The following is a 22,993-nucleotide window of genomic DNA, read 5'->3' on the forward strand; positions in this document are numbered from 1 at the left end:
AAAAGGGGCCCTCAGTGACACACTAGGCTTTCAATATTTTCTGAAGTGCAAGCAGTTTCCCACTACATGAATTTCCAATAGAAGACTATCTATCCCACAGATTAGAAGCATATAGAAAACAAGGTACCATCTATTTTCATAAACTAAAGTGAGGACTCTTCATAAATGAAATCACAAATAATAGTATCCTAAATTTGCTTTAATACTATAAAACACACACACATTAAAATTCCACATGCACAGCCTGAGAAAAGAGGAATGGGAAGAACATAGAAAAACACAAGAAAATGTACACTTATTTGTTGAAAACTTTATTACAAAACCTATAACAGAAGATAACAGAACATAAACTACAGTATGCATTTTATAGGAACCATAAATGTTGATTCACCAACATTTTTTCCTATTCTGCAACCATGGAGAAGAACTTGAATCATGCCCAATGAAGTAAAATGCACAAAAAAGCAGATGATGGATGTCTTGGAGAAAATTAGAGCACTTTATGGACGTCACCGTGCATCAAATACTACCACTGTTATGTTCAGAGTTAAAGAAAACTTTAAAAACAAATGTATATTATATATACTGTACATGAATTAAAGACAAAAAGCAGAACATTCTGGACTTATCTAATTTAGAAGTCAGCGGAAAAGATTAGATTCTTACCTCGTTAATCTTTCTAGCAGACAGACACTACATTCCTGAACCTGTAAGTAGTCAACCCCTACTCACGAGAATTCTTGTAGGGAGCTTCATTAGCATTATTTTGCTCCCCCTGGTTTTCATTAATTTTTGGTCATCACTCTCATTGTAAAACTTCAACAACTTATTTTTCTGAGTAGAATCTGAAGCTCTCTTTACCACTTTCCATCCCTCTGGCCTTTTCTGCTTCTCTCTGCCACCCTGGAATCTGCAGCTCGCCACTTACCAACCTCCAACCTAAATTATGCAGAAATCAGGAGAAATGCATGCACCTATCCTGGTTTCAATGTATGTCAAATCGGGGAAATTGACTACTTCCGGTTCACGTCAAATTTTGGTTTCCTGAGCTTTTTGGTTTCCGGAATTAAGAATCTTGTACATGTACAGTGGACTTTAAACAAAGGGTTCTAAGTTCAAATTCCAGTAACTCTTATTTTGTAATTATGAGCCCTCCAGGAACAGAAAAATACCTAATGTATCTAAATATATACCACTTCATACTCCTAATCTGATGAGGACCAGCCAGAACGGCTTCAGCAAAGAAAGATCTTGCTTGACAAACTTGCTGTACTTCTTCGAGGGAGTAAACAGGCAGAGAGACAAGGGTGACCCGGTCGACATTGTATATCTGGATTTTCAGAAGGTATTCGACAAGGTTCTACATGAACGACTACTTTGAAAAATTGCGAGTCATGGAATAGAGGATGAAATACTCACATGGTTTAAAAACTGCCTGGCAGATAGGAAACAGAGAGTGGGACTAAATGGACAATGCTCGGACTGGAAAAGCGTCATGAGTGGAGTGCCGCAGGGTTCGGTGCTTGGACCCATGCTCTTCAACATATTTATAAAAGACCTGGAAATTGGTAAAATGAGGTGATTAAATTTGACGATATGAAATTATTCAAAGTAGTGAAGATGAAGGAGGATTATGAAGACCTGTAATGTGACATAAACACGCTCGAGAAATGGGCTGCGACATGGAAAATGAGGTTTAACATAGATAAGTGTAAGGTGATGCATGTTGGTAACAAAAATCTTATACACGAATACAGGATGTCCAGTGCAGTACTTGGAGACCCCCCCAGGAAAGAGACTTGGGAGTACTGGTCAACAAGTCAATGAAGTCATTTTTGCAATGCGCGGTGGCAGTGAAAAGGCCGAACAAAATGCTAGGAATGATTAAGAAGGGGATCACGAACAGATCGGAGAAGGTTATCATGCCGCTGTACCAGGCCATGGTATGCCCTCACCTGGAATACTGCATCCAGCACTGGTCGCCGTACATGAAGGACACAGCACTACTCGAAAGGGTCCAGAGAAGAGTGACTGAAATGGTTAAGGGGCTGGAGTAGCCGTACATTGAGAGATTAGAGAAACTGGGCCTCTTCTCCCTTGAAAATAGGATACTGAGAGGGGACATGATCGAAACATTCAAGATAATGAAGGGAATAGACTTAGTAGATAAAGACAGGTTGTTCACCCTCTCCAAGGTAGAGAGAACGAGAGGGAATTCTCTAAAGTTAAAAGGGGATAGATGGAAAGAGAAAGACAAGATGGCGTCTTGAGCAGGATGCTGAGAGGAGCACTTCCCTCTTCTAGGAGAAAATTTTCTTCATTTCATTTTTTAAAAAAATGCCATTTCTCATGCCTAAAAGAAGAGGAAAACCGAGGGGCATCCTTCTACCTACCTCGGGGTTCTCGACGCCGAGGCAGACTGTAATAACAGCATTTACAGTCCCTCCTTCCACATCGGGCGTCTCCGTTGCCGTGGAGCAGGAACTCCACAGCTTGGACAGCGATATGTCTCTCTCGTTGAGCCCACGAGGACCGCACAACCCTCCCATTCCCGAAGAATCTTCGCTGCAGCAGATCTGGCAAGAGGGCTCCCTTGGTGTGTGGGGGGAGGCTTGCTCTCTCTCCGAAGTGAACCCGGAAGTGAAACACACAACAGACACGCTGACTTCGATGTCGGAGAAGCAGCGTTCTGGGGGAGAGGAGCCGTCGGTAGCCAGCAGTGGGGAGGTTGCAGGAGCCCAGAATTCCATCGCTGGAGCAGGAGCCGTACCAAAGTCGGTATCTCCCTCCTTGGACCGTTGGTGAAACCACAGGCTGTTACCCTGGATTCTATTTGGTCTGCGATTGAGAATCTTCATCTGGTATGTTCTAACTTTGTTACTATAACTCAGAATTCTACTTCCAGGATAAACTCCTTAGAGACTATTACCCAGCAACACCAAGTGGACTTAAAAAATTTAGATAAAGTAACAACAGAGACTAAGAATTTAATTACCAAACAAACAACAGATAAAATGATGATTTTGAGGAAGATTGAAAACCTGGAAAACCAGCAGAAGAATTTGAATTTGAGGATTCTTAATTTTCCGGTTGCCAAGTTTATGTCACCTCAAGAACTGTTTAAGAACTTTATGTTGAATGTTTTAAATGTACCAGAAGCAAGTCTTCCCCCGATACAAAGAATTTATTACTTAAAACAAGTGCAGAAAGAAAAAGCTTTAGTAGATGAAAATGCTCAATTAGATGTTTCCGCTATTCTGCAGTCTTCTGATATTGAAACTCAGGGAAGAGCAACTTTATTGGTCTCGTTGGTATTTCTTCAAGATAAAGAGATGTTGCTGAAATTATATTTCAATTTAAAGCAGATTACCTATTTGGGGGAAAGGGTATATATATTTCCTGATGTTTCAAGGTGGACGCAATCCAGGAGGAAAGAATTTCTGTTATATAGATCAAAGGTGATTGCTTTGGGGGCAAGTTTTCAGTTGCGATTTCCTTGTAAATGTTTTATCTCCTATCAGGGGAGTAAATATATTTTCTTTGAACCTGCCCAATTAGGTTTTTTCCTTGAAGGTAAAGGAATCTCTACACAGTCCGAATGATACAGGTTAATAATGCGGTATTATTATTTTGGATAGGATAAGATCTAGCTGCTCTATTTCTTAATATTTTTATTTTCTTTTGTATTTTTCCCCTTTCCCGAGGGGTTTTATTTTCATCTTGTCTCTTCTCCTCAGGTTGTGGACTGTATTAGATGATTTATTATGGATGTTTAAATTTCAGTTCTTAGTTTGTATTATGACTAAGAGAGTATTATACTTTCTGTATTTCCTTTAAACATCTTTGTATATAGGATGTATTAAAATGATAAATAAATAAATAAATAAAAAAAAAAGGGGGATAGATTTCGTACAAATGTAAGGAAGTTATTCTTCACCCAGAGAGTGGTAGAAAACTGGTTTGCTCTTCCGGAGGCTGTTATAAGGGAAAACACCCTCCAGGGATTCAAGACAAAGTTAGACAAGTTTCTGCTGAACCAGAACGTATGTAGGTAAGGCTAGTCTCAGTTAGAGCACTGGTCTTTGACCTAAGGGCTGCCGTGTGAGTGGACTGCTGGGCACAATGGACCATTGGTCTGACCCAGCAGCGGCAATTCTTATGTTCAGCCGCCTTCAGGCTTGCAGCTGGCTTATACATTTAGGTACAATAGGCAATAAAAAAAAGTTAAAGTAAGATTTGAACTACACTTTTCCCTCCGTATTCGTGGTTTCCATATCTGTGGATTCACTTATTCGTGATTTTTCGGTTGCCGACTCCACCCCCCAAAATTACATCATCACTACAGTTCTTTTTCCTTTTACTGTACTGATAAAAAAGTTTATCGCTTACCATTCACTCTGAAAATCACTGCATTTATGCTTTCTCCCACAAATTTGCTGCTTCCATGATTCCCAGTGTGCACTGAGAAAAACGCTGCTTCTCAGCATCCACAGAAAGGCTTCTTTCCAGCATGTTTGCCTAATCGAAGCCCAGAAATCGCTGCTTGCTGCTCCAAGCCCAGAATTCATGGTTTCAATAATAAAAACAAAAGTTTTTTCTAAAAACCACAAATAACATTTAAAAAGTTATTTGCGGTTTTTCCATATTCGCACCTATGGTCCGCCTGCATCCCCCGCAAATACGGAGGGAGAAGTGTAAATCTTTTGGTTTACAGTTCACTGCATTAACCATTAAGCTACTCCTCAGCCTTGCTTCCTGCTTTGCTAACAATGGCCCCGAATCACTAAAGTTAGTGATCGTGGCTATACCTGTTTTCACAGGTTTAACAACAATCGCTGCTAACCGATCCGATTCACAAAATGGCCCACCGCGTGTTTTCCCCTAATGCATAAGAATTGGATATACAAATAATTCAAGAAGATGGGTATTTTGTTACTGATTTGCATGTGAAGTCGACTGATAGAAACACCTTTCTGGACTATACGAGTTGTCATCCAGTGTCAGGGCTAGATTCACTAATCTGGAGATTCGTGTCTGATCCTTGGGCAACTGGAGGCAGGATGACCTTCATGCAAATGGTGGTGATTGGAGGCACGCCCCCATCCAAGGACATGGATCATTAGGTAGCGATCCCCACGCATGCGCAGACCATCTACTTTGCCTGTAGATTGTCTCCACATGCGTTTGATGTCCGTGGTTAATTTTTTTACTTTTTATTCGGGAGCCTGACGTCGCGCTGAGCACAAGCCACAAACTTCTCCACAGTTCGGTTCTCCTCCATCCCCTGCAACATGGAGTCAGCAGCACTCGTAAACTGGCATCTAAGCCCGCTGCTGTCCCTTCCCCTAAAAGAGCAGCGCGAAGTGCAGGCGAGGGGTTGGAAAGCTGCCACCACAGCCCTTTGTGGCGCTCCGCTCGACTCGGGCTCAGACTCGGTTCCCCCCACCCTTTCTCCCAATTTTCCTTTCTTTCGGTAATCACCCAAAGCTCCCAGAAGAGTAGGTTCTGCGCTTTTACTTGTCTCTGCAAAACTTTGCACCCCCCCCCCAACTCCCTTCTACAATGGCCAATGCAGAACGAAAAAGCAGGAAACCTAAGAAGTGAAAATTCCTCTGCGCAGTGCGCCACTGACTGGAGGGAGCAAATTATTAAAGGGTTGAAATTGACATAAGGGTTTGGGCTATTGCATTTGAGCTCCTTCCCTCCCTCACTCCAGTCTCCTGCTGGATACGAATTCTCCCCTTTCTGTCCAAAACAGAAATGATGTGGGGGGCTGCAGTGCCTTGGGGGCTTCCCAACTGCAACAAGTTCTCATCAGCGTGCAGTGTCATCTTATTGCAAAGCCCCATGGCGTTGTCTGGGGCAGGAGAGGTGGGGCAGAGATCAGACCAGGAGAGTCCTCTTTGCCGACACAAGTTCACTGCCCCAGTGAAGAGCCACAGCAGCTGGGGACTTTTAAAAGCAGGCAATTATTCTCTCCTGCTCTCTGCCGCCCTTCCCTGCAGTGCAGCCCCACTTTAAAACCACAGGCTCGCACTGCGGGGAAGGTCATCAGAGAGCAGGAGAATCAGGGCGGCAAGAGCAGGGCTCAGCTGGAAGGGGCAGAGAGCAAGCGGCAGAGATGGGCTGCAGGCTGGGATTTCAGGCCGAGGACAGTTGGAAAGGAAATTTGCGACTGGTCCCCAGCGGTCGCTTCTTGTGTTGATTGGCCAGCCTAGTCGGTTCCCAATATTTCTTTAGTGAATTGCGTCCCTGCCTACTTTGCATGCCATTCCCCTCATTTGCATGCATGGATTGGAATCGGATCAGCAGAGGTAAGTGAATCGGGCCAGAGTAAAATCGGGTCGCAAACCGATGGGTACACAATTGGTTTGCTTAGTGAATCTAGCCCTAAGAGATAAATTTATCATTCTCCCAATTCCTATGCATTAGGAGGAATTGTTCTAGGGTTGGTAGATGCAAATCAAGCTAAACTTTTTTGTTTTCTAAATTGCTAGAGTGAGGCTATCCCTAAAATGTATTGAGATGTGCACAGAAACGTGCTACATATTGCAACAGGGATATGTTGTTTAATAAAGCAAAGAAAACTTTGAACAACGCTGAATAAATTATCCTAGCGTGTGTGGTTCGTTTTAATGCACAGGGCAACATTCCAACTAACATCTTGAGGGATAACTGGAAAATTGTACAAACCAATCCTTTTTTTCAAGGTGTGCCTTTAAAGGATTGCTTTTTCTTGTGAAAAAAATTTGAAAAACATTCTCAGTCCAGCAGCCTACCATATGTTTTCTCCTGCACGCAGCAGTTCTTTGCCAAAGGGTTTTAACAAATGCAGTTATTGAAGCATTTGTTCCTTGACATGCCAAAGTAAAATGTTTACCAATCCTGGGGACAGTAAAGAATACCAGATCAAACATTTTTTAACCTGTAATACTGATTTTATTATCTATATTGCTATTTGTCCCTGTGCCAAACTCTATGTAGGTAAGTCAATCCATCCATTTAAAATTTGGAGTGAGCGAGCACAAGTATAATTTAAAACTAAAAAAAGTAAGTGCACCTTTAGTTGAGCACTGCATAGAGTTTCATCATGAATTCAAGGATCTTAGATGTCTGTGCATTGATAGAGAATCGAAATATGAGGGGGGGGGGGGGTGATCACCAAAAAGCACAGTTACTTACCGTAACAGGGGTTATCCAGGGACAGCAGGCAGATATTCTCTCTATGTGGGTGATGTCATCAACGGAGCCTCATAGTGGACAGCCTCGCAAGCAGACTTGCTTGAAGATCTTCAAGCTTGCGAGTGTACCGCACATGTGCGTGCCTTCCCGCCTGAGTCAGGGCGTGTGTCTCCTCAGCGTGGCCTCAGTTCAGATAGCTATCAAAGAAGCCAAACAGGGGAGGTGGGTGGGTTGTGAGAATATCTGCCTGCTGTCCCTGGATAACACCTGTTACGGTAAGTAAATGTCCTTTATCCCAGGACAAGCAGGCAGAATATTCTCTACATGTGGGTGACCTCCAAGCTAACCAAAAGGGGACGGTGGGAGTGTTGGCAATTTATGAGAACAGATTATGCAAAATTGACTGGCCAAAATGGCCGTCCCATCTAGAAAAGGTATCCAGACAGTAGTGAGAGGTGAAGGTATGAACCGAGGACCAAGTGGCAGCCTTGCAGATATCCTCAATAGGAGTTGATCTGAGGAAAGCAACAGACGTCACAATTGCTCTTACCTTATGCCCCGTGACCCGACCCTGGAGTGGGAGACCAGCCTGAGCATAGCAGAAAGAGATACAAGCTGCCAACCAGTTGGAGATGGTACACTTAGAAACAGGACGCCCCAACCTATTTGGATCAAAAGATATGAAAAGTTGAGGAGCAGGCCAATGAGCTTGAGTGGGTTGCAAGTAGAAAGCCAACGCACGCTTACAGTCCAGAATATGAAGCGCCACTTCTCCAGGACGAGAATGAGGCTTTTGAAAAAAAACACAGGAAGAATGATAGATTAGATGAGGTGGAAATCTGAAACCACTTTGGGCAAGAATTTAAGATGGGTACGGAGGACCACCTTATCATGATGGAAAACGGTGAAAGGTGGGTCCGCAAGCAAAGCTTGCAGCTCACTGACTCTGTGAGCAGATGTGAGAGCAATGAGGAACACTACCTTCCAAGTGAGAAATTTCAAATGAGCCTTATAAATGGGCTCAAATGGAGGTTTCATCATCTGGGCAAGGTCAACACTGAGATCCCAAACCACCAGAGGAGGTCTGAGTGGAGGATGGACGTTAAAGAGACCCTTCATAAACCAGGAAACCACAGGATGAACAGAGAGAGGTTTGCCGTCAATAAGTTGATGAAAAGCAGCAATGGTACCGTGGTGGACTCGAATAGATGTAGATTTGAGACCAGTCCTAGACAAGTGCAGCAGATAATCCAGCACAGCAGACAAGGAGGCAGATTGCGGCTCCTTGTGATGCGTAGCACAACAAGAAGAAAATCTAGTCCACTTCTGAGAGTAACACAGTCTAGTGGACTGCTTCCGAGAAGTTTCGAGAACATCCTGTACAGATTGTGAAAACTGAAACGAGGCAATCATGTTGAGAGGAACCAAGATGTTGAGACTACAGGTTGGGATGAAGCAGAGAACCTTGACTCTGAGTAAGCAGAGAAGGAAAAACAGGTAGAAGCAGAGGTTCCCAGACACTGAGCCGAAGTAGAAGGGAGAACCACAGTTGCCTGGGCCACCAAAGAGCTATCAGAATCATAATGGACTGACTTGAGCATGACGAGTCTTCAGAATCAGAGGGAATGGAGGGAACGCATATAGAAACAGGTTTGTCTGATCCAGAAGGAACACGTCCGCCTCGAGCCGGTGCAGAGTAAATCCAGGAGCAGAAACGAGGCAACTTGTGGTTCAGGGGGGACGCAAACAGACCAAGCAAGCACCTGACGCAGAGTCGAGGAATTGAGCGTCCATTCGTGTGGATGCAGGTGACTCAACTTGTCCGCCAGGCAGTTCTGCTAGCCTTGAATGTAGACAGCACGGAGAAAGATGTTGTGGCATATCACCCACTCCCAAAGCAGCAGGGCCTTCTGACAAAGGGAAAAAGACCCCGTCCCGGCCTGTTTGTTGACATAATACATGGCCACTTGGTTGTCCGTCCGGATGAGAACCACGTGGTCGCAAAGCAGATGATGGAAAACCTTCAGAGCGTTTAAAATGGCTCAGAGCTCCAGCAGATTTATATGACAGCGGCGGTCCTCGCTGGACCAAAGACCCTGGTGCGAAGACCGTCGAGGTGAGCCTCCCAAGCGTAGGCGGACGAATCTGTCGTGAGGAGTGTGAAACAGCAAACCTCTGGAAAGACTGGAAGAGAGCATCCACCAATGGAGAGACTGTGTCAACAAAGGAGTCACAATGTGCTGAGAGACGGGGTCTCGATCCTGTCTCCACTGCGAGGCCAGGGTCCACTGAGAAATGCGAAGATGAAGTCTGGCAAAAGGAGTCACGTGAACCGTGGAGGCCATGTGACCTAGCAGTACCATCATGCGCTTGGCCGAAACTGTTGAAAGGAGAGACACCCCTCGGCAAAGGTAGATGAGTGCATCCTGACGAGGCTGAGGCAGGAAAGAGCGCAGGCGAAGCGTGTCCAGCATCGCTCTAATGAACCGGAGAGACTGAGACGGACACATCTGGGACTTGGGGAAGTTCACCTCGAAGCCCAAACTCTGAAGGAACGTAATAGTCTGTTGGGTTGCTACAATAACCTCCTACCAAGAGGACGCCTTGACGAGCCAATCGTTGAGGTAAGGAAAGACCTGAAGGCCCCGCGTCCGAAGGGCTGCGGCCACCACAAGACACTTTGTGAAAACCCTTGGGGAGGCGGCGAGGTTGAAAGGGAGAACTCGATACTGGAGATGGAGATTCCTCACCCGAAATCTTAAATATTTGCGCGAGGCTGGATGAATCAGGATATGAGTGTAGGCCTCCTTGAGATCCAGCGAGCATAACCAGTTCCCCTCATCTATCAGTGGGGTACAACATCGGGAGAGAGAGCATACGAAACTTTTCTTTGACCAGAAAACGGTTGAGAGCTCTCAGGTTCAGAATAGGACGCAAATCCCTGGTCTTCTTGGGAACCAGAAAATACCAGGAGTAAAACCCCGTGTTCTGTTGACACAACGGAACCTTCTTCACAGCCCAGAGGCGAAGGAGAGCCTGAGCCTCCTGAAGGAGAAGGGGAAATTGCGACCTGTTTGAAGGAAACTCTCTTGGAGGAAGGTCCGGAGGAATGTGATAGAAATGAAGGGAGTACCCCTCCAGAATTATGGTGAGAACCCAGGTGTCCAATGTAATCACCTCCCACTGATAATAAAAATGAGAGTCGACCTCCTATGGGTAGGAGAGAGGACCATTGGACAAAGGGGGCCGGCATGCTCTGACTTGAATTGTCAAAAGGATGGCACCGGTTTGGCTGTAGCAAGCGCCTGAGGTTTAGGGGACGCTGCTGCTGCGGACGCCTAGGAGGCGGACGGGAGAAATCCAGCATAGATTTCTGCGGGTAGCACCTCGGAGGAAGCTTGTACGGCTTAGCAGGTGGAGTCTTCGCTTTCTGCCGCACAAGGGAGGCAAAGGACAACTCATGCTTGGAGAGGCGTTTAGTGGCCGCCTCAATGGAATCATCAAACAGCTCATTCCCCACACAAGGAAGATTCGTCAGATGATCCTGGAGATTGGGGTCCATGTCAACGATGCGGAGCCAGGCCAAGCAGCGCATGGCGACCGCAAACACCGTGACCTGAGATGACAACTCAAAAGCATCATAGGAGGCCTGGATCATATAGAGACGAATTTGGGAAAGCGTCTCCTGGAACTCCTGTCGGCGGTGGGCAGCCAAATCTGACTGAAACTATTGCATGATGGCAATGCAATATCGGATAGGAGGTAAAAGTGAAATTATAATTAAGCACATGGTTCACCATCATCGAGTTCTGGTAAAGGCGTACGCCCCTCTCTGTCTGGGGGGACAGCCGCGTAGACCTTGGACGGGTTAGATTTCTTCAACGAAGATTCCACAACCAAGGACTGATGGGAAAGCTGGGCCTTTTCAAATCCCTTACATGGAACCTTCCGATAGCGGGACTCCATCTTGGAAAGGATGGCAGGAACCGCATAAGGGGTCTCCAGATTCCTGAAAAAGTCTGCTTCAAGATCTGATGCAGAGGCAGATGCAAAGATTCCCGAGGTGGATGAGGGAGACCCATCTCCACCAAATATTCCTGGGTTTAGCAGGATTCAGACTGGAGACCCAGCTGAAGAGCCTTCCCCATATCAGAGACAAACCTGGTGAAAGAGTAGGTCTTAGAAGCGAAAGATCCCTCAGGAGGCGAGGAAGACTGAGACCCTGGAGCGGCCGAGAAGGAAGGAGAAACTTCCCTCGAATAGTAAGCAGTCATATTGGACTCCTGAGACCGGAACAACTAGGATGCTCTGCTGCAGAATTGTGGGGGAGTCGAAGAACACCCACTCTTCACGTGACTCGGAGAGGACCCTGGGTCTGAGGTACAGGGAACCCGGGGAGTAATTTCCGGAGACGCCGGAGGGAAAGTAAGCCCCTTCAAAGGTGTTGAAGGGTACCTTGACTGAGACAAGCCACGCTCCGGGGAAACAGACGGGGAAGGAGGCTGTCGGGAACAAGACCCATGTCTCTGCTGCACCGAGGTCTCGCGGCCCGGGAAGCAGGGGACCATCCCCGCCGAGGAGGGGAATCCCTCGGCTGTTTCGAAGGCAGGTGCCTCAAATACGAGGCAGGTTTAGTGCGGTGCCTCGGTCGAGGCGCATTAGAAGGTTATCCAGGCCTTGAGATAGCAGGAGAGGAATCACTAGAACACAGTTCTTCAACCGCCAGTCCGCGAAGGATTCGGGTCCCCAGCCACAGCAAAAAGTGCCGACAAGCAGGGGCAGCTTTGTGTGCTTTTAACTTCGGCACACAGCTGCCCCTAGGCAGTATTTTAGCGCGGTTTCATGAGGCAGCCTCGGGGCCTTTGATAGGCCGGCCCATATCGCATCATCAAAGCGGGCCGGCCTACCAAAGGCCCCGAGGCTGCCTCATGAAACCGCAGCTAAAATACTGCTTAGGGGCAGCTGTGTGCCGAAGTTAAAAGCACACAGAGCTGCCGCTAGCCTACATAGAGGAAACATTTGCTGGAGAGGGAAGGGAGTAGGGGTGCTCCTGGACAAGGGAGGGGAAAGGGCTACTGCTGACAGGGGAGAAGGGAAAGGGAAGGGACGAGAGTTACTGTTGGATAAGAGGAGGAAAGGGAGAAGGGGTACTCCTGGACAAGGGAGGGGAAGGGGCTACTGCTGACAGGGGAGAAGGGGAATGGATGATAATTACTGTTGGATAAGGGGAGGAAGAAAGGGAGAAGGTACTGCTGGACAGGGGAGGAGGAACATTGTAAGGAAACAGCTGGCAGGGAGATTAGAGGAGGGGAAGGAGTCAGGATGGAATGGAGAGATCAGATGAGGGAAAGGGGAGAGACAGAGGAATGACAAAGTAGAAAGAGATTGATGCTGGGAAGGGGGATCAGATGAAAAATAAGGAAAGAGGGACAAAGATGCTAGATCTGGTGTAGGAGAGAGGGGCATAGAAAGAACGCAGATACCATATGGAAGGGGGAGGGGTAGAGGGCAGACAGTGGATGGAAGAGGCAGATGCTGGATTGAAGAGACAGAGGGCAGACGCTGGATGGAAGAGAGTGAAAAGAAGATGAAAGCAGAAACCAGAGACGACAAAAGGTAGAAAAAAATAATTTTATTTCTATCTTGTGATTAGAATATATCAGATTTAAAATATGTATCCTGCTAGAGCTGATGTTAGACATAACTGGGGAGTGCAAAGCCCAGGCAGTGCTTCTTTAGCTTCCAGCTGGCTTAGGGCTCTCTCTGACCAGGAGGCAGTTGCCCTAGTTCCACTCCCCTAACACCATTCCTGCCATGTGTGACTGTGGTATTCTGTTAGCATGATATTTGTGTAGCATTCTGTAATAATTTGGCTTATTCAGTTTTCTTGATAGTAGAGGGGATATATGTGAAGGGGAGGGGAGACGGGGGTTTTGTTGATCCTTGCCCTGTATTATTTATATTTATAAAATGACAATTGTACAGAATATTGTTTCTTTTTATACTTTAATAAAATATGTTCAATATAAAATCATAACTATTTGAGGCTTGTGCGGATGGGATCAGATGGTTAATGGGACCAAGCTCGCGGGGATGGGGCGGCAATGGGGTTTTTAAAAATTTCAGTCTTATAGTTTGCCGGTCCACAAAATAATTATTTTATTTCCGCCGGTCCATAGGTGTAAAAAGGTTGAAGAACACTGCACTAGAAGACAAACGGCGAGATTTGTGAGACTTGTCCCGAGGAGCCTCGGGGGGATGCTCAGGCTGGTGGGCCAGGTCGAGGCCGAGGCCAGCTGGCCCAACACCGAAGATATCTGCGTAGTCAGGATAGCCTTTAGCATGTTCTCGAAATGGGCACCGAAACCATTTGATCTGGTCGGGCAGGTGCAGCAGGGCGACCTCGAGGAAGAGTATTCCCTATGAGTGGAGGCACGCTTGGTGGGAGGTCTCGAAGAGGTGGGTGCAACAGCACTCACCAGAGACTCTGTGGAAGGCTTCTTCACTAGCACATCTGAAGGAGGAAGAGGAGACTTACCTAAAGCCGTGGCCTTGGTCAGAATAGCCGTCGAGGCCTTTGAGATCGAGGGTGACTTAGTCTAGGCCGGGGCCCCTGGAGCCAAGGCTGAGGCCGGGGTTGAGGCCTTACCCTCCTCCATAATGCCAAAGAGTTCAAGGATCTTAGCCCGCTGTCTGCGAAGGGCCTGCGGCTGGAGAGTGGCATAGCGCGGGCAAGACTCAGTACGGTGGTCAGCAACCAGGCACTCAATGCACCAACGATGCGGGTCAGTAATGGAAATGACCCGGTTGCACCGAATGCACTTCTTAAACCCGGTAACAGGCCAGGACATAGGGAAAAAGACAGCGGTGGCCACGCGAGGCCAGGCGGCCGGGTTGACTGACAGAAGACACGCCACACAGTGATTCACTCGATAAAACAATAAAAGCAAGCCGCAGTGCAAGAGGCACTTAGAAATCACGCAGAGTAGAGGAACAGGGCATCTGGCTCCGCGGAAAACTAAGAACTGAGGCCAAGCTGAGGAGACACATGCCCTGACTCAGGCGGGAAGGCACACGCGCATGCATGGTACACTCGCAAGCTTGAAGATCTTCAAGGAAGTTTGCTTGCGAGGCTGTCCACTACGGGGCTCCGTTGATGATGTCACCCACATGTAGAGAATATACTGCCTGCTTGTCCTGGGATAAAAAGTTACTTCAGCATGAAGCCAGATGGATTTTTTGTTTAAATATATTGAAACCGTCTGGGCTCAATAGTACTGTGGGGTGGCATTCTTTTTATTGAATTCAGTAGTGCTTTTTTGCTGGTATTATCAGCTGATGTATGACATCATTAGAGCTCAGTACAAGTGTGCATGCTTAGCATTTAGCAAGTTATCGGCACCATTTTTGATATGCAGTAGAAGTTAAACTGAATGCAGTGAGTACTATTTCTATTTAATCATTTAACAACTGTTTAGTTCATACATTTTGTTGTGTATGACTGCACTTTTTTCTTTGCAGTTTTCAAAAAAGTCCCCCGATGAAGCCAAACAAGTTGGCGAAACAGGTCCCGTCGGGCTCTTATCAGCACCAAAGATAAGTGCATTAATTTATTTACAGCTGACCGTTTGAGCAAACATATAATACATAATTCACTTTCTACAAATATTTTTTTCAGTCAGCTAAGAGAGGTTTTTGACCTATGAAAGAAAACATGTCCCTGCTTAAACCACTTTGAATTCAAATTCTATGTTGGTGCAGGAATCTGAGGTCTTTTCCTCTCGATTATTATTTAACTACAATGTATAGACTCAAATTCAGAAGCAACCTCCTTGACTTGAGTAGTGAAACCAAAAAGCTGTCAGTCCAGTCATGGCAGCCGCTCCATCTGTGCATATACCAACACAAAGTGACCAATATATTGCACAAAAATAACCTTGTTATCAACATCAGTAGACTCATCAACCTGGATTGCATACCACAGTGACTCATTAATCTTCTCTAACAATTGTGCCTCAATATCCTCTGCTATTTCATCAATTCGTCTGATTACGGTGCTAGTTGAAAGAGGAACACTGGCCACCTTTTGAGCAGTAGCCTCTCCTAAAAGATCACGGCAAATGTCCTTAGCAGCAGGCAGGACCAACTCTTCAAATTGTAAAGGGCTTCTTAGCTTTAGCAATGCAGTCAGCTACTAAGAATAATGCTTTCAGTGCAGACACATTTACTGAAGTGGTGGCCTTAAAAAATTGCTTCTGCTCTTCAAATTCAGGGCTTCCAGTCTCTCCTCATATGTCTTCTGGTGCAAGCCTCCTATCTTTTTCATCGCCCTCCTCTGGACCGCTTCAAGTCTTATGTCCTTCACCAGATACGGTCTCCAAAACTAAACACAATACTCCAAGTGGGGCCTCATCAACAACCTGTACAGGGGCATCAACACTTCTACTGGCTACACCTCTTTTTATAAAGCCCAGCATCCTTCTGGCAGCAGCCATTGCCTTGTCACACTGTTTTTTCGCCTTTAGATCTTCGGACACTATCACCCCAAGGTCCCTCTCCCCCTCCGTGCATATCAGCTTCTCACCTCCCAGTATATAAGGTTCCTTCCGATTATTAATCCCCAAATGCATTACTCTGCATTGAATTTTAGTTGCCAAGCATTAGACCATTCCTCTAACTTTTGCAGATCCTTTTTCATATTTTCCACTACCTCTTCGGTGTCTACTCTGTTTTCTATCCCTCCTATCCACCAAGCAGAACCCTGAAAGCAATTTAATTATGTTGCGTTAGATCTAATCTAATCTAAGCATTGTTCTTGTATGCCACATCTTCCTTATAAAATACAGCTTTAAATGGTTAACAAATAAGCAAATTGCAGATCATCCGTAAACAAACTGAATTTCAGGTCATAACATTTCTGAAATTAAAAAAAAGTGGAACAGATAATACGAAGCCATTCCACCCATGCAGCATAACTCTGCTGACCCCGCCACAGCATCTTTCCATCTCTGCCTCCCATCCCTGTGCAGAACCCCACCGTCCCCGCAAACCCATCCCCCTGCGCAGCATCTTTCCATCTCTCCCTCCCATTGCTGTGCATAACCCCATCCCCCTGCGCATTTTTCCATCTCTCCCTCCATCCTGTGCAGCAGAACCCCGATGAACATAAGAATTGCCGCTGCTGGGTCAGACCAGTGGTCCATCGTGCCCAGCAGTCTGCTCACGCGGCGGCCCTCTGGTCAAAGACTAGTGCCCTGAGACTAGCCCTACCTGCATACATACGTTCTGGTTCAGCAGGAACTTGTCTAACTTTGTCTTGAATCCCCGGAGGGTGTTTTCCCCTATGACAGACCCTGCCAGCCCATCCCCCTACGCAGTATCTTTCTATCTCTCCCTCCCATCCGATGCAGCAGTACCACAATGACCCCAACCCATCCCCCTGCGCAGTAACTTTCCATCTCTCCCTCCCATCCCCCCCCCCCCCCGGTGCAGCAGAACCCTGCTGATCCTCCCACTGCGATGCCGACATACCTCCGTTTCCAACAGCAGTGGCGACAGCACTGAACAGGCTGTTTTGAGGCCTTCCCAGTGATGCAGTGACAGAGGGAAGGCCCCAACAGAGAAAGCTGCAAAGCAGCGTGTTCAGTGCTGCTGCTGTTTGGAACAGAGATATGTCAGCCTCATAGTGGGAGAGTCGGCGGGGTTATGCTGCACAGGATGGGAAGGTGGGATGGAAAGATGTTATGCAAGGGGGATCTGTCGCGGCCTGGCTGTTAGTGACCCGGGGGTTGGGGACCCCTGATGTTTAGAATCTTTAGCCTTACTGAGCCATATCTCAGCCTTTCTCCCATGAGTGGCTATTGCCAAGGGCTTTTGCCTGTTGACCTTGTCCTTCTGTTTCCAGTCTGTAGTGGAGTTCCCTCACTTCTGTCTTCCCATCTGTTTAATCAAGCCCACAGGTGAAACAGAAGTTCTCAATGGTTGAAGAACAGGTTGTTTCCCTGCCTGTCTCAAAGCATTCTGCTGTAGCTTTCCCCGGGACGCTTTCTCCACGCCACCCCCTCTCTTCTCTCTAACTAGAGACTGTCTCACCCTGTCAGGATCCTTAGACAAGGATGAATAAGCCTGTGGTGCAAAACTACTTTTATTTCTTGCAGCTTTTGGCTTTAGCTGATTGCTATTGATTTTAGCTCTCTTCAGTGACAGGGCAGGAACTCTTATTCCATTGCTGAAACCTAGGGATTTCACACTTTATACTGTTACAGTACTTAATTTTCTACCCAGGGCAAAGTGTCAAGTGACTTGCCCAGAGTCACAAGGAGATATAGTGGGAATTGAACTTACAACTCAGGATTATTTAAGTTTGTTCCAGATGTAGCAACTGTAAAGATATTTATCAAAAGGATACACCTTTTTGTTCTTTTCTTGTACATTATTCTGTAACCACATTCTCTGCATCTAATTGGATCCCTGGCTTTTATTTCATTTTCAGTGTGGCATTCTATGAGATAAAACTCAGTGTTAACCACACACCATCTTAAAAAAAAAAATCAAATTAATAATTAGGACTGCAAGTTAATCACAGTGAACTCTGTAATTAATTCATCAACTGCAATTTAAAAAAAAAAAAACTAATTGTGTTGCAGGGTCTCCTATTTCCTCCAAAGATCTCTTTTTCTCTGTTCCATTCCCAACCCATCTTCAGCAGGTTCCAACATCTTTTCCACCACTCACAATTCCCCCCCTCTCCCACCGGGTCTATCTCAAAAGGTGGCTTTCTGTTAATGCCCAGTAGTGGCAACATTAGGTTCTTACTTCTGCTAATATTCTTCTGTGTAAATTCTGGATAAGTGGGTTAAGCATCCCATGTCGTGAGACTGCTTCTAGGAAGCCTCATTTAGATAATTTTTTAGACCCTTCCCTCTTAACTCAGGACTGCCCTCAGGTCTCCAGTTCATGCAAAAGTAGACATCAACACCTGTAGAGGACATAGACAAAAGGGAGGGGTACGGGGAAACTCCCCGACTAACAAAGTCTAATCTGCTCATAACTTTATAACAATCAAACATAAATCAAACAGGTTAGCAAACAGTATAAACTTGAAAAGAACTGTACAATAAGGAGACGCAGCCTGCACTAACAGAAGAGGATGCTACAGCTAGGGGCCCTCAAAGCAAAGTGCATATGTTCAGATGGTACTCTTAGAAAGGCTGGTCAAGAATTAATAAGTCCAGCTTACCAGTACTTATAGAGGCAGAAAATCTGCAAATCAGGAACTCCCAGGGCGGGTTCCTGGAATAAAGTATGGATTTACAAGAACAATTAGCAAAGGTAAGAACTTATTTATTGTTCTTCAAAAATCTCATTCTATTCCTGGACAAGTTGGACTAAGAGAGCAGTCTCACAAATTCTGACGAGCTGGATGCCAGAGCTGAAGAACCAAAAGCAGAATCCTGCTTAGTTGCAACGTCTATCCTGTAAAACTTTGTAGAAGTATGCAAGGAGGACCAGGTAGCGGCTCTGCAAAAACTCAAGAGAAACCACTGATGTCTTTGCCCATGAGGAGGAAACACCTCTAGTAGAATGAGCCCTCTTTCTAGCAGCAATATGGGTAGATGAAATAGCCATACAAATCTCGAAATGGTAGTCTTTGAAGCCAGGCCATAAGACCAAAGCGGTCCAGATCTTGGAGCACAATCAGACCCCACATAAGGAGATGAGGATGGCAGGGAAGCCTGAGCCCCTGATCCAGCTGCAAATGAACCAGGTCGGAATTACCACGGCCGTCTCAGCCAGTCAGGCGCCATGAGAATCGTCCAAGTGTGCCTTGATCCGTCTCAGCAGACAGCCTATCATGGGCCACGGAGAGAAGACAAAGGCCCTCCAGCGGACAGGGCTGCACCAGCACATCCAAACCTTTGCTTCCTGGTTCATGATGGCGGCTGAAGATCTGATTTGCCTTTTACTGGCCGCCAACACCTTAAGGTCGAATGTTGGAAGACCACACTGCTCCACTATGCAGAAGAAAGCTCTCTAGGACAGGGACCATTCCCCCGGATCCAGAATCTGACGGCTGAGATAATCTGCCTGTACGTTGTCCACTCCAACTACATGAGCTGCAGAAGTCGCCAAAAGAAGGCTTTCTGCCCAACAAAAAAGAAGCTGGGCTTCCTTGTGAAGAGACACACTCCTGGTGTCTCCCTGGCGACTTACATAAGTCACTAAGGTGGCATTGTTTGAGAAGACATGCACTGCCTGATTCCAGAGAAGACGCTTGAAGTGCAGGAGGGCCAGCTGAATCACCCGAAGATCCAGGTGATTGATTGACCATTGTCTCTTGGATAGAGACCACTGACCCTGGACCGGATTGTCTGAGCAAAGAGTATCTTAGCCATATAGGCTGGCATCGATCGTCAGTATCACCCAGGCAGAGATCTGAAGGGGAAGACCCCAGGACAGAGATGGAGGATTCAACCACCAGGCCAGCCCAGTATCGAGCCTCCATCATCCAAGGGAGCCAGGCCTGCAGCGGATGCCTCTGTGGACTCCCAACGGGAAATAAGCGCATCCTGTAGTGGGTACAGGTGGGCCCTCGCCCAGGGAACCACATCTATGGTCACAACCATGGGCCCCAAGACCTGCAGGTACTGCCAGGATGTTGGAGCCAGAGTCTCCTAGAAGGTACTTATTAGCTGGTAAAGTTTCTCCTGGTGCGAGTCAGGCAGAAAAACCTTGTTCTGTCCTGTGGCAAAGCGGATCCCCGGGTATTCTAAGTCTTTTGAAAGTTGATCACCCAGTCTAGGTGTTGGAGCAGCTGAATGATTTGGCGAACTGCCTAATGCCCCTTGGACTCCGACTGGGCTCTGATGAACCAGTCATTCAGATACGGATGGATCTGAATTCCGAGTTTCTGTAAGTGGGCTGCCACAACCAGTATCACCTTGGTGAATATCCTGGGTGCCATTATCAATATGAAGGACAAGGCCACAATTGGAAGTGCTTCTGTAGAACATGGAACCTCAGATATTTCCTGTTCTCCAGAAAAATGGGAATATGAAGATAAGCCTCCGTAAAGTCCAGGGAAGCTAAGAATGCCCCAGGAGCCAACGAAGTGATCATTGACAATACCGTTTTCATCCTGAAGCAGGGGACCTTGAGGGCTGCATTGACCGCTTTGAGGTCCAGAATTGGTCTCAGTCTTTATTGCCTCTCTTTCGCACGATAAAGTATATCAAGTATCTGCTGGAGCCTGAGTCAGGCTCTGAGATGGGTTCTATGGCTGCAATGTCCAACAACTTTGAACCGTGGCCTCCAACCGGGCTGCCTTGTCTGGTCTTCCCCAGAAAGGGGCCAATAAAACTATCCAGGACCCAGCAATCAGAAGTGATAGCCATCCATTTTTTCAGGAAGGCTTATGGTTTCCTGCTGTTGGGAGATCAACGAGATTTGACTGCAGGAGGGCTTACGCTTCCCCAGCACAGGGTCCTTTACATGGCTATCTTGGTGGTCAAAAAGCTCCTGTTGCAGCATTGGGTGGATGACTTGGTGGCCTCTTTCCCGCACTGGCTTACTCGGTTTGCTGAGGTGGGGGCGGTATGAGCTTCACCGCGTTTCTAGGGTTGGGACTCTGACCCTCCGCTGCTATCATGATTTATGGAAGTGGGCGTTAACTGTCTGTTCCAGCTCAGAGCCGGAGGACTCGGGCCCCTTTCCTTGATTCTTCTTTTTGGTGGGGCTGGTGCTTGGATTCTTTCTTTTGTTCCATCACTGGGTGGTTGCACTAGTGAGGGTGAGTGTGTGTGCTTTTGGGTGTTTGGTTGTTTGGGGGTATGAATGTGGAGTGGTTGCTGTCTGCTTGTTGCGGTTTGAGGCCAAGAACTTGGGGTTTGAGTGCGTTTGCCTGGGGGGTTTTGTACTTCAAAAATGTCAATTGTGTTGGGGCATCCAGCCCTTGGGTTTCTCATGCTGTTTTCTATGCTAGATCTGTTTGTACTGAACCCGGTTGTATGTTCCCTTTGCAATTGCTAATAAAGACAATTAAAAAAAAAAAAAAAAAAAAAAAAGAGATGAACATAAGAAATGCCTTCACCGGATCAGACCGAGGTCCATCAAGTCCGGTGATCCGCACACGCGGAGGCCCATTTAGGTACTCCTTTTTGGAGACCCGAAATTACCGTATCCCTCAATATGATTTGCAAGAAGGTGTGCATCCAACTTGTGCTTGAAACCCAGAACAGTAGTCTCTGCTACAACATCCTCCGGAAGAGAATTCCAAGCGCCCATCACTCGTTGTGTGAAACAAAATTTCCTGACATTTATCCTGAACCTGCTGCCACTAAGTTTCAGGCTGTGTCCTCTTGTCCGTGTCACATCTGAAAGTGTTAGTAATGCTGCTTCTTGGTCTATTTTATCAAATCCTTTTAATATTTTAAAAGTCTCAATCAAATCCCCTCTCAGTCTTCTCAGTTTCCTGAGGCGTTCTTCGTAGCTCAAATTCTCCATTCCAATGACTAGTTTCGTGGCTCGCCTCTGCACTCTCTACATCAGAGTTATGTCCTTCTTGAGGTAAGGAGACCAGTGTTGGACACAGTATTCTAAGTGCGGTCTGACCATTGCTCTATAAAGTGGCATTATGGCATCCTCCGATCTACTCGTGATCCCCTTCTTAATCATACCTAACATCCTGTTTGCTTTCTTCGCCGCCGCTGCACATTGCGCCGATGGCTTTAGGGTTCTGTCAATCAGTACCCCCAAATCCCTTTCTTGTTCGCATTTTGCTAATGTCACCCCCAACATTCTATACTTGTGTTCTTTGTTCTTCTTTCCTAGATGCATCACTTTGCATTTATTTATGTTAAAATTCATTTGCCACTTTGTTGCCCACGTTTCCAGCTGTCTCAGATCCTTCTGGAGCTCATCGCAGTCCCTTTGAGAGCCAACCGCCCGACACAGTTTTGTATCATCGGCGAACTTTATTATATTGCATGTTGTTTCCTCCTCCAGATCGTTTATAAAAATATTGAACAAAATAGGCCCCAAAACCAAGCCCTGGGGCACTCCGCTAGTCACTTCCACCCAGTCCGAGAATTTCCAATTTATGGTACGCTTAGAGATTGGATGTCCCAACTTTTTTGGATCAAAGGAGACAAAAAGTTGAGGAGCAGTTGTGTGTTTTGGTGCGTTCCAAGTAGAAGGCCAAAGCACGCTTACAGTCCAGCACATGAGAATGAGGTCTTGGGAAAAAACACTGGAAGTACAATAGAATGGCCGAGATGAAATTCTGAAACCACTTTAGGTAAGAATTTAGGATGAGTACAGAGGACCACTTTGTCATGATGGAAAACTGTGAAAGGTGGATCAGCAACTAATGCTTGCAGTTCACTGACTTTTTCCAAGTAAGATACTTAAGATGAGCCGTAGACATTGGTTCTAATGGAGGCTTCATCAATTGAGCAAGAACAACATTGACATTCCAAACCACTGGAGGCGGTTTGAGAGGAGGTTTGGCATTGAAAAGTCCTTTCATAAATCTGGAAACCACCGGATGAGCAGAGAGGGGTTTCCCTTCAATAGGCTGATGGAAAGCAGCAATCGTACGGAGATGGACTCGGATTGATATAGACTTGAGGCAAGAGGTGGATAAGTGCAAAAGATAATCTAGAACAGAAGATAAGGAGGAATCTTGAGGCTCCTTTTCATGAGAGATGCACCACATAGAAAATCTAGTCCATTTTTGGTGGTTGCACTGTCTAGTGCCAGGCTTTCTAGAAGCCTCTAAAATGTCTCTTACAGGTTGAGAAAACTGAAGAGG

General features: G+C 46.3%; 1 protein-coding gene across 10 annotated transcripts in view; it reads right to left on the minus strand.

Moving 5' to 3' along the window:
• Window positions 1–290: 290 nt before the first annotated feature.
• Window positions 291–22,993, minus strand: part of POLR2K (RNA polymerase II subunit K) — a 40,374-nt gene continuing 17,671 nt past the window's right edge. For 6 of the 10 annotated variants that reach the window (XR_004538285.1, XR_004538286.1, XR_004538284.1 and 3 more), the window contains exons 3-4: window positions 17,591–17,683; window positions 291–532 (exon numbers count right to left, since the gene is read on the minus strand). Coding sequence is in view for 1 of the 10 variants with exons in the window: in XM_033933143.1 (XP_033789034.1) it covers window positions 510–532; window positions 17,591–17,718 (151 nt within the window). In the remaining 9 variants the exon portion in view is untranslated. Of the gene's footprint in view, window positions 533–17,590; window positions 17,719–22,993 lie in introns of all 10 variants that reach the window. The other 4 variants (XR_004538290.1, XR_004538289.1, XR_004538288.1 and 1 more) reach the window with 1 other exon arrangement.

This window comes from Geotrypetes seraphini, chromosome 2, assembly GCF_902459505.1.
Source record: "Geotrypetes seraphini chromosome 2, aGeoSer1.1, whole genome shotgun sequence".
NCBI classification, from domain to species: domain Eukaryota; kingdom Metazoa; phylum Chordata; class Amphibia; order Gymnophiona; family Dermophiidae; genus Geotrypetes; species Geotrypetes seraphini.